This window comes from Pundamilia nyererei, unplaced genomic scaffold (assembly GCF_000239375.1).
Source record: "Pundamilia nyererei isolate P.nyererei 1_Seehausen unplaced genomic scaffold, PunNye1.0 scaffold00121, whole genome shotgun sequence".
Lineage (NCBI taxonomy): Eukaryota > Metazoa > Chordata > Actinopteri > Cichliformes > Cichlidae > Pundamilia > Pundamilia nyererei.
The window spans coordinates 558,547-569,028 of record NW_005187522.1 but is presented as its reverse complement, the minus strand read 5'-3'; the positions used below and the strand labels follow the sequence as shown (position 1 = coordinate 569,028).

The window sequence follows — 10,482 nt, the reverse complement described above, 5'->3', positions numbered from 1 at the left end:
CACCATTCATCCATTCATCTTTTTAAGCCCTAATCCTCCTCAGATGACACTGGGAACAGATTGGATTGTCCATCACAGCTATACAGCCAGTTAACCTGACATGCATGTCTGTGTATTGTATGGGGAAACCAGAGCACCCCAGGAAAACCCACTCAGGCACATGGAGAAAATGTAAACATGTAGTGACTACAGCTGACTAGCAGGTTCAAATTCTTGCTCTGGGTAGGCATTGCTAATAAGTGCACCAGCATGCTGCTCTGTCTGGAGTAATGACTCTATAAAAAGTTACATATGGCCCATTCTTTGAAAGAATTTTTAAACATGTAAAAGTCTAAAAACTATTACAGGAACCAGGAGGAATTAATTTGCATGACTTCCACCTTTTCTCTACATGGACTGGAATGCAGGACCTGAATATTTCTACCTCTGAGAATAGATATGCAAAGCATTAGCAATGAAATTTACAACTTACAAATCCTGAATAAAAGATGCCATATTATAACGCAGTACCAACCTTTCTATAACTACTCATTTCAATGGAATTTTACTCCGTAGAGAGCAGTTTTTAGTCTTTGGGGATTATACATTAAAATCAATAAATAATAACATGCTCTTGAAAGAACCAGATTAAAAGATAAAATCTAAAATCTAAGTAAAACCTACATTTGTTGCCATTTTATTTGCAGTGGGGGAGTAACAAAGCCTGATGGTGGATGCAATCTGTGGGGACAAAAGGTTCTCCCTGGAAGCTGCAGTGCCTCTGCTCACTGCTAAGTGGCAATAGCGCGTCTAAAATCTCATTGGTCACAAGCGTTTGCACCAACCAATGGAAATATTTTGCGTCTGAACCGTTGCTTCCGGGTGTCTTCAATGAAAAAATCTCTTTGCATTTGATGCTTTTTGTGTTTTCTAAGGTAAGCTAAAGGCTGACGTTTAGAAAATGAACCGAATATTCGGACGAGGAAAACCCAAAGCGCCTCCTGCGAACCTGTCGGACTGTATTGGCACTGTGAGTACTGTCAGCCTGTGAGCTTTTGTTGTTTATGTCCATATTGTGCGACCTAACGGTAGCGGTGCATAGCTAGCATGGTTACAAAAGGCTTGTCAAAACAGCATCCGTGCCAACTAGCTCAGAGGCTACAGTTAGTCAGCACTTTGGGTTGGAATAAAAGACATTCAGCCTCGGTTGGACTGTGAAGTAGGGATGTGTTTGTTAACCCCAGCTCTCAATTATGTTCCAAGCTTTTACCTCTCTAATTTCTTCTTCTTCTAATGCACCCACATACAGGCATGGCGTTTTAGCACAGTGTTTTGTCTGCCAGGACGCTGGAAATCATTACCTCTAATTGATCTCTTCCTCGCTCCAGGTGGATGCGAGGGCTGAGTCCATTGAAAAGAAAATTGGCAGGCTAGATGCGGAACTCTTGAAGTACAAGGATCAGCTGAAAAAGATGAGAGATGGGCCCTCGAAGGTAGGACACATGATGTTAACTTTGGGTGTTTAAAAGGCTAGAAGACAAATACATCGATGTTATTTATTTATTTTTGCTTTCAATTGCAGAACATGGTGAAGCAGAAGGCAATGAGAGTCCTGAAGCAGAAGAGAATGTGAGTCCTTCACTGTGCAAACATCTGTATGCTTTATCTCAAAGATGTGAGCACGATAGCCTCTCTGATACATACACACACATAGATAGATAGATAGATAGATAGACATAGTGTGGATGTTGGCAAATAAGAGGAAAGTTTTAATATGTTAATATTTTGGAGATTAGGTTGAACAAAAAATGAAGCCTGTAAACTAAAATCATCTAAACAAAGGTTTATTTCACCATACGATTTAAGTGAATTGCAGGTACTGATTTGTGACAGAAAGATAACAGCAATAGTGAAAGGGAATGTTTATAAGATGGTTGTAAGACCCGCTATGATGTGTGGTTTGGAGATCGTGGCACAAGAGGTCAAGCTGGAGGTGGCAGAGTTAAAGATTTTGAGGGTTTGTATTGGAAGTAACCACAGGGACAGCTCAGGTTGAGCAGTTTGGAGGTGAAATTAAAGCGTCAAGGTTGCAATAGTTGAGTGATGTCCAAAGGAGGTCCAGTTGAATATATTGGACAAAGGATGTTGAATATGGAGCTTCCAGGAAGGAGTTAAACAGGACGACCACAGAGGAGGTTTATAGATTTAATGAAAGAGGACCTGCAAAGGGTTGGTGTGACAGAGTAGGGTGAGATAGAGGCAGATGATCCGCTAAAGGGAGCATCTGAAAGAAGAAGAAGCCGTTACAGGTAAAGACGAAAACATCAATGCATGAAGTGTTGAATCTGAAAGAAAACAAAACACGACTCTCCTCCTACCAGATCTGCCAACCCAAAGCATCGTGAGGAGGTAGTAAAAGTGAGTTCTTATATAAGGAGTGAGCAAGTGAACTAAATCAGGCAAATGTGGAGAGACAAATGAAGTCAACTATTTAAATGTCTCACACACAAATTATTGTGTCATATATCTATCGTAATAATAAAAACTGCTTTGTTTTACTGTAACTGTTGATTATTAACATCATAGATGTCAAACCTAGGGCTAAATATTTTTGGCTCTCTAATTGGAGCTGTAAAATTTCATAACAGCTCACATGTCATATTGAACAATCAGGCTCACCGCCACAGTACCTCAGAGCAAACAAGCTTGCTAACACTGAATGCAACAAAGAGTGTAAGCAAGTTGAAGATCGTCATTCGATGAAACTAACAGAACCAAATTATCTCAAAAAGCAGCAGCTTATTTTAGTGGCAGCTTGGTCACATTGCTTCCATTAAGGCAGACTTGTTCCCAGTGGTGTTTCACTTGGCCAGTTTTGTCCTTTGTCACCAGTTTTGTTCATAACTTTCACAAACAAAATTTCTTGGTGCAGCTAAGAAGTCAAGGGCATTAGGTCCATCTGCAGATGCAATCTATCCTTTTTGCAGATGATGTGGTTCTGTTGTCTTTGTCAAGCGATGACCTCCAGTTCGCACTGGGGCAGTTTGCAGCCGACTATCTCACCCTACTCTGTCGCACCAACCCTTTGCAGACGGCTGGGGTGTGAAAAGCTCTTGATTTTACTATAACATAGGAGTGTAATAATGTATGTAAAGACTCAAATGTATTAAAGCATCTGTATTGTTTTTACATAGGTATGAAGGTCAAAGGGAGCAGCTGGCTCAACAATCCTTTAACATGGAGCAGGCAAACTACACGATCCAGACATTAAAGGACACCAAAACAACAGTAAGAGTCACACAGCATGACTCCAAGACTCCAACTTTTTAGTTGCTGTTAAGCACTTTTTTCCAAATCACAGCTTTCATACGTACCAAACATCTAGATTTCTGACATACTATATTGTATCGCTAAGCTTTTGATTTTGTCCATTCATTAAACAAATCTCATTAGAAAGTTCCCTGGTTGTGGTAGTGGATGTGTTCAGATTGTCTGTACCTGATGAGAAAATGTTGTCAGCGACTAAATCCACATGTATTTTTTGTCCCCAGGTGGAGGCCATGAAGATTGGTGCCAAGGATATGAAAAAGGCTTACAAGGACGTCAGACTTGATCAGATTGATGTATGTTTGTCTAAACCAGAGCTTCCCAAAGTGTGGGACCCTGCAGAGCCATTGCAGGGGGGGTGCGGTATGAAAAGGGGAAAAAAAACAAAACGCTTGGACACTGCTAGCACGGGGCGCCCACACAAACGCAAAGCAAGAGATGAAGCATAGCTGAATATGTTTCCAAACCAACTTCATTCTAAGCCAATGACTAGAAAATATGGTGAAGCATATCTTCCCTTTGGTTTCACCTGCACAAGTGCCGAGGTAGGTCTCCCTGCAGAATTGGTTTTCCCTTCGTCGGGAGCAGCGCTGGGCAAACAGGATCCTACGTTCTTGATTTGAATATTATTACACGTAAAATAATCACACCGTGACGCCTCTGCCTTTCTAAATGGAGGGACAGTAACTGCGTGTGTGTATGTAAGGGTGTAAAACCTGCAGATAGTCAGAAAAAGGCACACACCTTTGACGTTGCGTGACGAACTCTGCATTCCTCGTCCACACGTAAACGCAAAAAAGGAGTTTTAAAAAATCTTAGTTTTCGGTGATTCGAAACGCTGTTTACGTGTGGACGAAACAGCTGCGCTTTCAAAAATGCCCGTGTAGGCATTATTACTACCTGTCATTTATTCCAGATTACTTGTATTTGCTTAATTGTTTACTAAATGTTTGAGGTATGAAATAAACCACAATGGAGCAAAATATGGGCGTGTGTGGTTGGAGGATGTGTGCGTGGGGGGGTGAACATTTTTCTTGTAAAACAAAGGGGGGCCTAGCAAAAAAGGTTTGGGAACCACTGGTCTAAACTATGAATGCAGTCATTAGCCAAAAATGGGGAGATACTTGAGGCCAGGAGAATTGCTTACTGCATGCGAAGCATCAATTGTAAGAAAAATCACCTCACATTACATCACATTTCTGCAACACTTAGCAGCAGCCAGATTCAGCAATTTATCAGCTCTTACTGTATAATTAAACTTGCTCTGATTTCAGAACCCTGCAGTAACAAAATGAGTTAATAGTTTTGTTTAAATGAGTTCTAATCAACACACTTAATAGGTCTCATTTATTTTCAGTGCCCCCTGCTGTTATGTGATTCTCTCTTCCTATTTGTGCAGCAGTCGATTAAAAACTGATGAAATTAAAATTATGATTTTACATGCAAGATAAAAGTTAAAATCTCACAGTTGAGGCATTAAAAGTGAACACAAGTATTTGGACTTCCAGGATTTACAGGACCAGCTGGAGGACATGATGGATGAAGCCAATGAGGTACAAGAAGCCCTGAGCCGCAGCTATGGCACTCCAGACATCGATGAGGAGGATCTTGAAGCAGGTAAATGTACATTTTGTTGGCAGTTTTTCATTTAGGGTGCATTAAAGTGAACAGTCGCAGTGTTGTGACCAGTGTTGGTCAAGTTACTTGGAAAAAGTAATCAGTAACTAATTACTGATTACTTCCCCAAAAAGTAATCCTGTTACTTTACTGATTACTTATTTTCAAAAGTAATTAATTAGTTACTTTTTAAAAACACAATTTACAACCTGAATAGGTAATAAAGCAATAGATCTTTCAGCCCAATTCTACTTTTTCTGCATAATCCATCATATAAAACGTAATCAAATGGAAAAGTATCTTTTTAAAACTCGTTTTATTAGTTTTAATCTTTTAACTTTATGCATCAAGCAAAAATTAAATTATATGCACCATTCTCTGACTGGAAGAAATTTGTTTAACATTTAAACCTATTTTCTGCACATCCCAGCACATAAAATAAAATATTTTTTGTGTTTACACTCACTCTTTCAAATAAATCCAAGTGAAACAGCAGAAAATAAATAAAATCAAAGACTCAGCAGTCCTGTTGCTCTATTTTCACCTGTATATCAGGCGGATGTTTGCCCTGGTGCAGGTGTGCCGCAGCAATTGGTGGAAGAATCTGCGAGTTTGTCTGTGAATTTCCCATTCCATTGCAGCGTACTCGGTGCTTGCTCGGAAGTTTATGGGTTTTTTCGCTGTAAAAAGACGTTTTCTTCCCACGCAGTGAACGCTAATGTTTTTGTGACTTTTTACGGAATCAAACTCAAAGTAAGGTCAGTACTTCCACGCTTTAAACGCTGCACACTCATACTCTCTGTGTTACTAAAATCATGATTTTAGTAACGCAGCGTGCTTACGGGAAAGTAACAGTAATCTAATTACCTTTTTTGCAATAGTAATACCTTACTTTACTCGTTACTTGAAAAAAGTAATCGGATTACAGTAACGCGTTACTTGTAACGCCTTACTGCCCATCTCTGGTTGTGACACATAAATATGTCCAGTGACATATTTTGTGGGTGGAGCCATTGTGACCAGACATTTTTTTTGTTTGGTTTTTGTGGAACAGACTGATGTATTACCTATAGCTAGAGCGACGAACTTCAAATATAGCCATGTAATGAAAATATAGCCGTTCCCTATGGTATCAGCATCCATCCAGAGAACATGCAAACTCCACACAGGAAGGCCAGCTGATTCAAACCCAGGACCCTCTTGCTGTGAGGCAATGATGTTAACCACCAAGACACGGTAAGCCCAGCCCAGCTGTTATAGGGCAAGAGGCAGGATCTATCCTGGATATGTTACCAGTTTATCACAGGACATTTGTGGTATAAGACAATGATGCTAACCACCCTGCCACTGCACTACACCACAGAGATGTCAACTCTCTAGATGCATCTGACTTCCATAGTGAGGAAAAGTTAAACTTTTGACTCTAGTGGGACTCGAACCCACAACCTTTGAATCACTCCTTATGTGTATGCTTAGAAGTCCAATGCGCTATCCATTGCGCCACAGAGCCAGATGTGTGACCTTGTCCTGTGTCACTTGTTGACAAATTAGATTCCTCTATGACTTTGAAGCAGCTTCTGTGTTCAGAGTTTCCCTTGAATAAAGGAATAATGACGGAACAAAGTCTGGACTTTCTGGATCCATAATTCCCTCCTGTTTTCACACGTCCATTCAGCTTCTTCCACTTCTCTCTCACCAGTCTATCACAGAAATGCAATTATGTACATGACTTTAACATTAAGAAAACACATGTAACTTCTACATTAAGAAGTCAAGGGTTAGACTCTGGTGGGACTCAAATCCACAACTTTTGAATCACTGCTGAAGTGCTTGCTTAGAAGTCCAATGCGCTAGCCGTTGCGCCACAGAGCCAGATGTGTGCCCTTGTCCTGTGTAGTACTTTCAGTACTGAGATGTACATGACTTTAAAGTTACGAACAAACATGTAGCTTCTACATTAAGAAGTTAAAGGTTTGACTCTGGTGGGACTCGAACCCACAACCTTTGAATCACTGCTGAAGTGCTTGCTTAGAAGTCCAATGCGCTATCCATTGCGCCACAGAGCCAGATATGGTTTCACCTGTTTTACTTTTTGTCAGATGTGATCTGACCATTTAAAAAAGTGGTATGTTAAAATGTATGTTGAAGTGGCTCCTATGGACTGAGTTTCCCTTGAATAAAGGAAAATCTGGACTTTGAAGATCCATTGATTCCTCCATAGTTGTCAGCCATCCATCCAACTTCTTCTATTTATCTGATTCAGGGTCGCTGGGGGCACTGGTGCCTATCCCAGCTGTCATGGGGTGAGAGGCAGGTTCTACCCCTGGTCAGCAACAGGTCACCAATCTGTCACCCCATGTGCGACTTGGGACTGTGGTAGAACCCACGCTGACACAGGGAGCGCTCCTCACAGAAAGGCCACGGGCTGGAGTGGAATTCAGAGCCTTTTTACTATGAGATAACAATAGCAATCTTAACATGAACTAGAGTAACCGATTTAAAAGCCCAACCTCAAGAAAAATGCTTCATGTAAACACACCAGTTGGAAGATTCTGAGAAATCCAGACAGTGGCATTTATTTCCATCAAACAAAACAGTTTCTTCTTCTACTATTTCTAGGAAGTTAGACAATTTGGTGCACGCCATTTCAAACATTTGATACATGTTTATGCACATCTGATACATGTTTATGCACATCATGATCTATCTACCCAAGTTTGTATCAACAAACTGCTATTTGGTTCGTTTTGATGCTTCAGTGCTTCTAATACGCTAATGAAATAGTAACTAATGTAATGTAAATATCTACTAAAAGTGTTGGCTTGTCAATGACACACCTTATATATTCAGACTCCTTATATTGGGCCTAAAAAGCCAATACTACTTTCTGATGACGCATGTAACTTCTACATTAAGAATTTAAACGTTCAACTCTGGTGGGACTCAAACCCACAACCTTTGAATCACTCCTGAAGTGCTTGTTTCGAAGTCCAATGCACGGTCCAGATGTGAAAGGTTGTACTGTGTCATATGTTCTTAAATCTAATTCCTCTGTCAATTTGAAGCAGCTCCTCCATAATTTTCCCTTATAAAAAAAGAGGGAATATATTTTAGACTTTCTGGATTGTTGCTAGAACCTAGCCCAGCTGTGATAGGGGAAGACACAGGGTACACCTCGGATCTGTCACCAGTTTATCACAGAGATACAGTCAACCACATACAAGCACCCATGTAAACATGTACATGTAAACTGTCTTATCTCTTATTTGGTTTTTAAGCAACTGGAGAGTGGAAATCCCTTCTTGTATGCTACAATCCCAGAGCTCAATGCTAAGTTATTAGCTTCCATGTATAGTGATGAGGACTTCTTATTTGAGTTAGAAGTTGCCTTGTAGTTCCGTTCTTAAGAATTACATAACTTTTACATTAAGAAGAGGTTAAAAGTGTTGACTTTGGTGGGACTCACACCCACAACCTTTGAATCACTCCTGAAGTGTATGCTTAGAAGTTCAATGCACTGCCCATTGCCAGGTGCGAGAGGATGCCCTGTGCCATTTTTTGTCAATTGTGATCCGTCCATTAAAAATGTGGTAAATAGTGACTAAAGTAATTTAAAAATCTACTAAAAGTGCTAGCTATTGCATAGACATGCCTTGTCTATGCCGACTTGTTATTTGAGGCTTAACCCAGTAACTAAAATGCCTTTTCGTTAGATGCATCTAACTTCTGTAGTGAGGGAAAGTTAAAGATTCAACTCTGGTGGGATTTGAACCCACAACCTTTGAATCACTCCTTAAGTGTATGCTTAGAAGTCCAATGTGTGATCCATTGTGCCACATGTGAATGGTTGTCCTGTGTCACTTGTGAAATCTGACTCCTCTGTGAATCCGAGGAGCTTATGTGGACTGAGTTTCCCTTATATAAAGGAAAAAAGAGGAAACAAAGTCTGGACTTTCTGGATCCATGGGTTCCTCTATTGTCCCATTCATTCAACTCCTTCCTCTTGAGGGTTGCTAGAACCTATCTAAAATGCCTTTTAGTTACATTCTGGGAAGGCAATATTTTATGATCCTGTATTTAGGCACATAAAATCTCTTTTTCAGAGATACACTGGCACTGTTGTTTGAATTCTGTTTTATATCACACTCATTCTCTGCCTTCTTTGCCTCCTGGGGCTCTTTCTCAGATTTCAGCATCCACGATGTGGAGCTTCCAGGACAGCTTGGATCTCTTTTTATTGGAGCTAAGACCTCTTTGCTAGTGTGTAATTTGAGCAATGATCTGGAGTATTACAGTGACAGTACCACTGTGGTTTCAGAGCTGGATGCACTGGGTGATGAGCTGCTGCTGGATGATGACACCTCCTACCTGGATGAGGCCTCAGCTGCCCCGTCTATCCCTGAGGGAATCCCCAGTGACAGCAAGACAAATAAGGTGACAGTCTACAGAGCTCAGTTTTCATGACATGAAGGGCAGGGTTGTGGAAAATACATGAAAGTAAAATAAAAAGTAATCATAAAGAATTTTTCCTACTTCAAAATGGACCTTTGGGGTGTGACTGTGTATGTAAGCAAACTATTAAACCTGCCACGAATTCTGGTGCCAGTTTCTAATCCTGTGTATGTGTTTGGTAGATTAACTATAATGTGCAAAACTAAGTTTTTTCCAGTCCACTCTATTGTTTAAACACAAACCTGCTAAGTGAGTAACACTTGAAATGTAAGTGTTTTGCTCATGGCTGATGTTTTTTTCTTCTTTTGTGTTCAGGATGGTGTGCTCGTGGATGAGTTCGGCCTCCCTCAGATTCCTGCCACATAAACAAGAAGCAAATAAAAACAGCTGCACTCGAACTGAAAACACTTTTATATGTAGAGTAACATTTATACATGCAAAACCATTTGATGTGAGAACACTACAATTTGGAGGCTGTTCTGGTTTCAGGTTGTGTATTGTTACTTCTACCGTGCTGGCATGTGGCCTTGTAACATACTAAACCTTTTTTTTTTTTAAACATAATTCCCTTCATCTTCTCTTCCTTTCATCATCAACAGCTTGTCTGTGTCGTTCATTAGTGTTCCTTAGTGTTTATTTATTTCTGTTTGTTATTAATTTTGTGTGATTTTTAGTCACTAAGATCATGTCTGCATTCTCAAAAGTGGAGGTTATTCACACTTGGGCTGTTTAAAATATCTGCAGGGTTATTTGAAACATGCAAAATAAAAATGTTTGTTTTAAATCAGCTGTGAGTTCTTAATTTATGGCGTATTTGTTCATCCTCCTCTATCTTGTTTTTAGCTCTTAAGTAGACATTGCTAGTACCACGTTGCCGTCAGCCTGTTTTAATTCTCCATGGCATAGATTCAACAAGGTGCTGGAAACATTCCTCAAAGATGTGGTTCATCCATGATCTGAATCTCCTGCTCCACCACATCTGGAGTCCATTTGAGTACAGCGAACTTGCTGTCATGTTCAGGAAACTAGTTTGAGATGATTTGTGAGAAACAGCTATCAAAGGATGGATGCTTTTCTGTGGGTGTGGTCATAAAGGGATGGATTTGG

At 40.2% G+C, this 10,482-nt stretch overlaps 1 protein-coding gene and 2 non-coding genes across 3 annotated transcripts; 1 reads left to right on the top strand and 2 right to left on the bottom strand.

Moving 5' to 3' along the window:
* Positions 1–818: 818 nt before the first annotated feature.
* Positions 819–10,132, top strand: chmp5a (charged multivesicular body protein 5a). The gene is made up of 8 exons (XM_005742505.1): positions 819–1,009; positions 1,368–1,472; positions 1,562–1,608; positions 3,174–3,267; positions 3,531–3,602; positions 4,815–4,923; positions 9,242–9,357; positions 9,691–10,132. Exons 1-8 carry the CDS (start codon positions 941–943, stop codon positions 9,739–9,741), a joined length of 663 nt encoding a protein of 220 aa, XP_005742562.1. The 5' UTR covers positions 819–940; the 3' UTR covers positions 9,742–10,132.
* trnar-ucu (transfer RNA arginine (anticodon UCU)) lies at positions 6,342–6,433 on the bottom strand. The gene is given in 2 exon segments: positions 6,342–6,377; positions 6,397–6,433. It is a non-coding gene; the product is annotated as a tRNA-Arg (tRNA).
* On the bottom strand, positions 6,898–6,989 carry trnar-ucu (transfer RNA arginine (anticodon UCU)). The gene is given in 2 exon segments: positions 6,898–6,933; positions 6,953–6,989. It is a non-coding gene; the product is annotated as a tRNA-Arg (tRNA).
* Positions 10,133–10,482: the final 350 nt, after the last annotated feature.

Bases quoted from the DNA above. Each gene is read 5' to 3' on its own strand.
- chmp5a (XM_005742505.1), top strand. From the start codon at position 941: ATGAACCGAATATTCGGACGAGGAAAACCCAAAGCGCCTCCTGCGAAC. The intron at 3,603-4,814 runs GTATGTTTGTCT...TTGGACTTCCAG, and splicing joins TCAGACTTGATCAGATTGAT to GATTTACAGGACCAGCTGGA. The intron at 4,924-9,241 runs GTAAATGTACAT...CTGTGGTTTCAG, and splicing joins TGAGGAGGATCTTGAAGCAG to AGCTGGATGCACTGGGTGAT.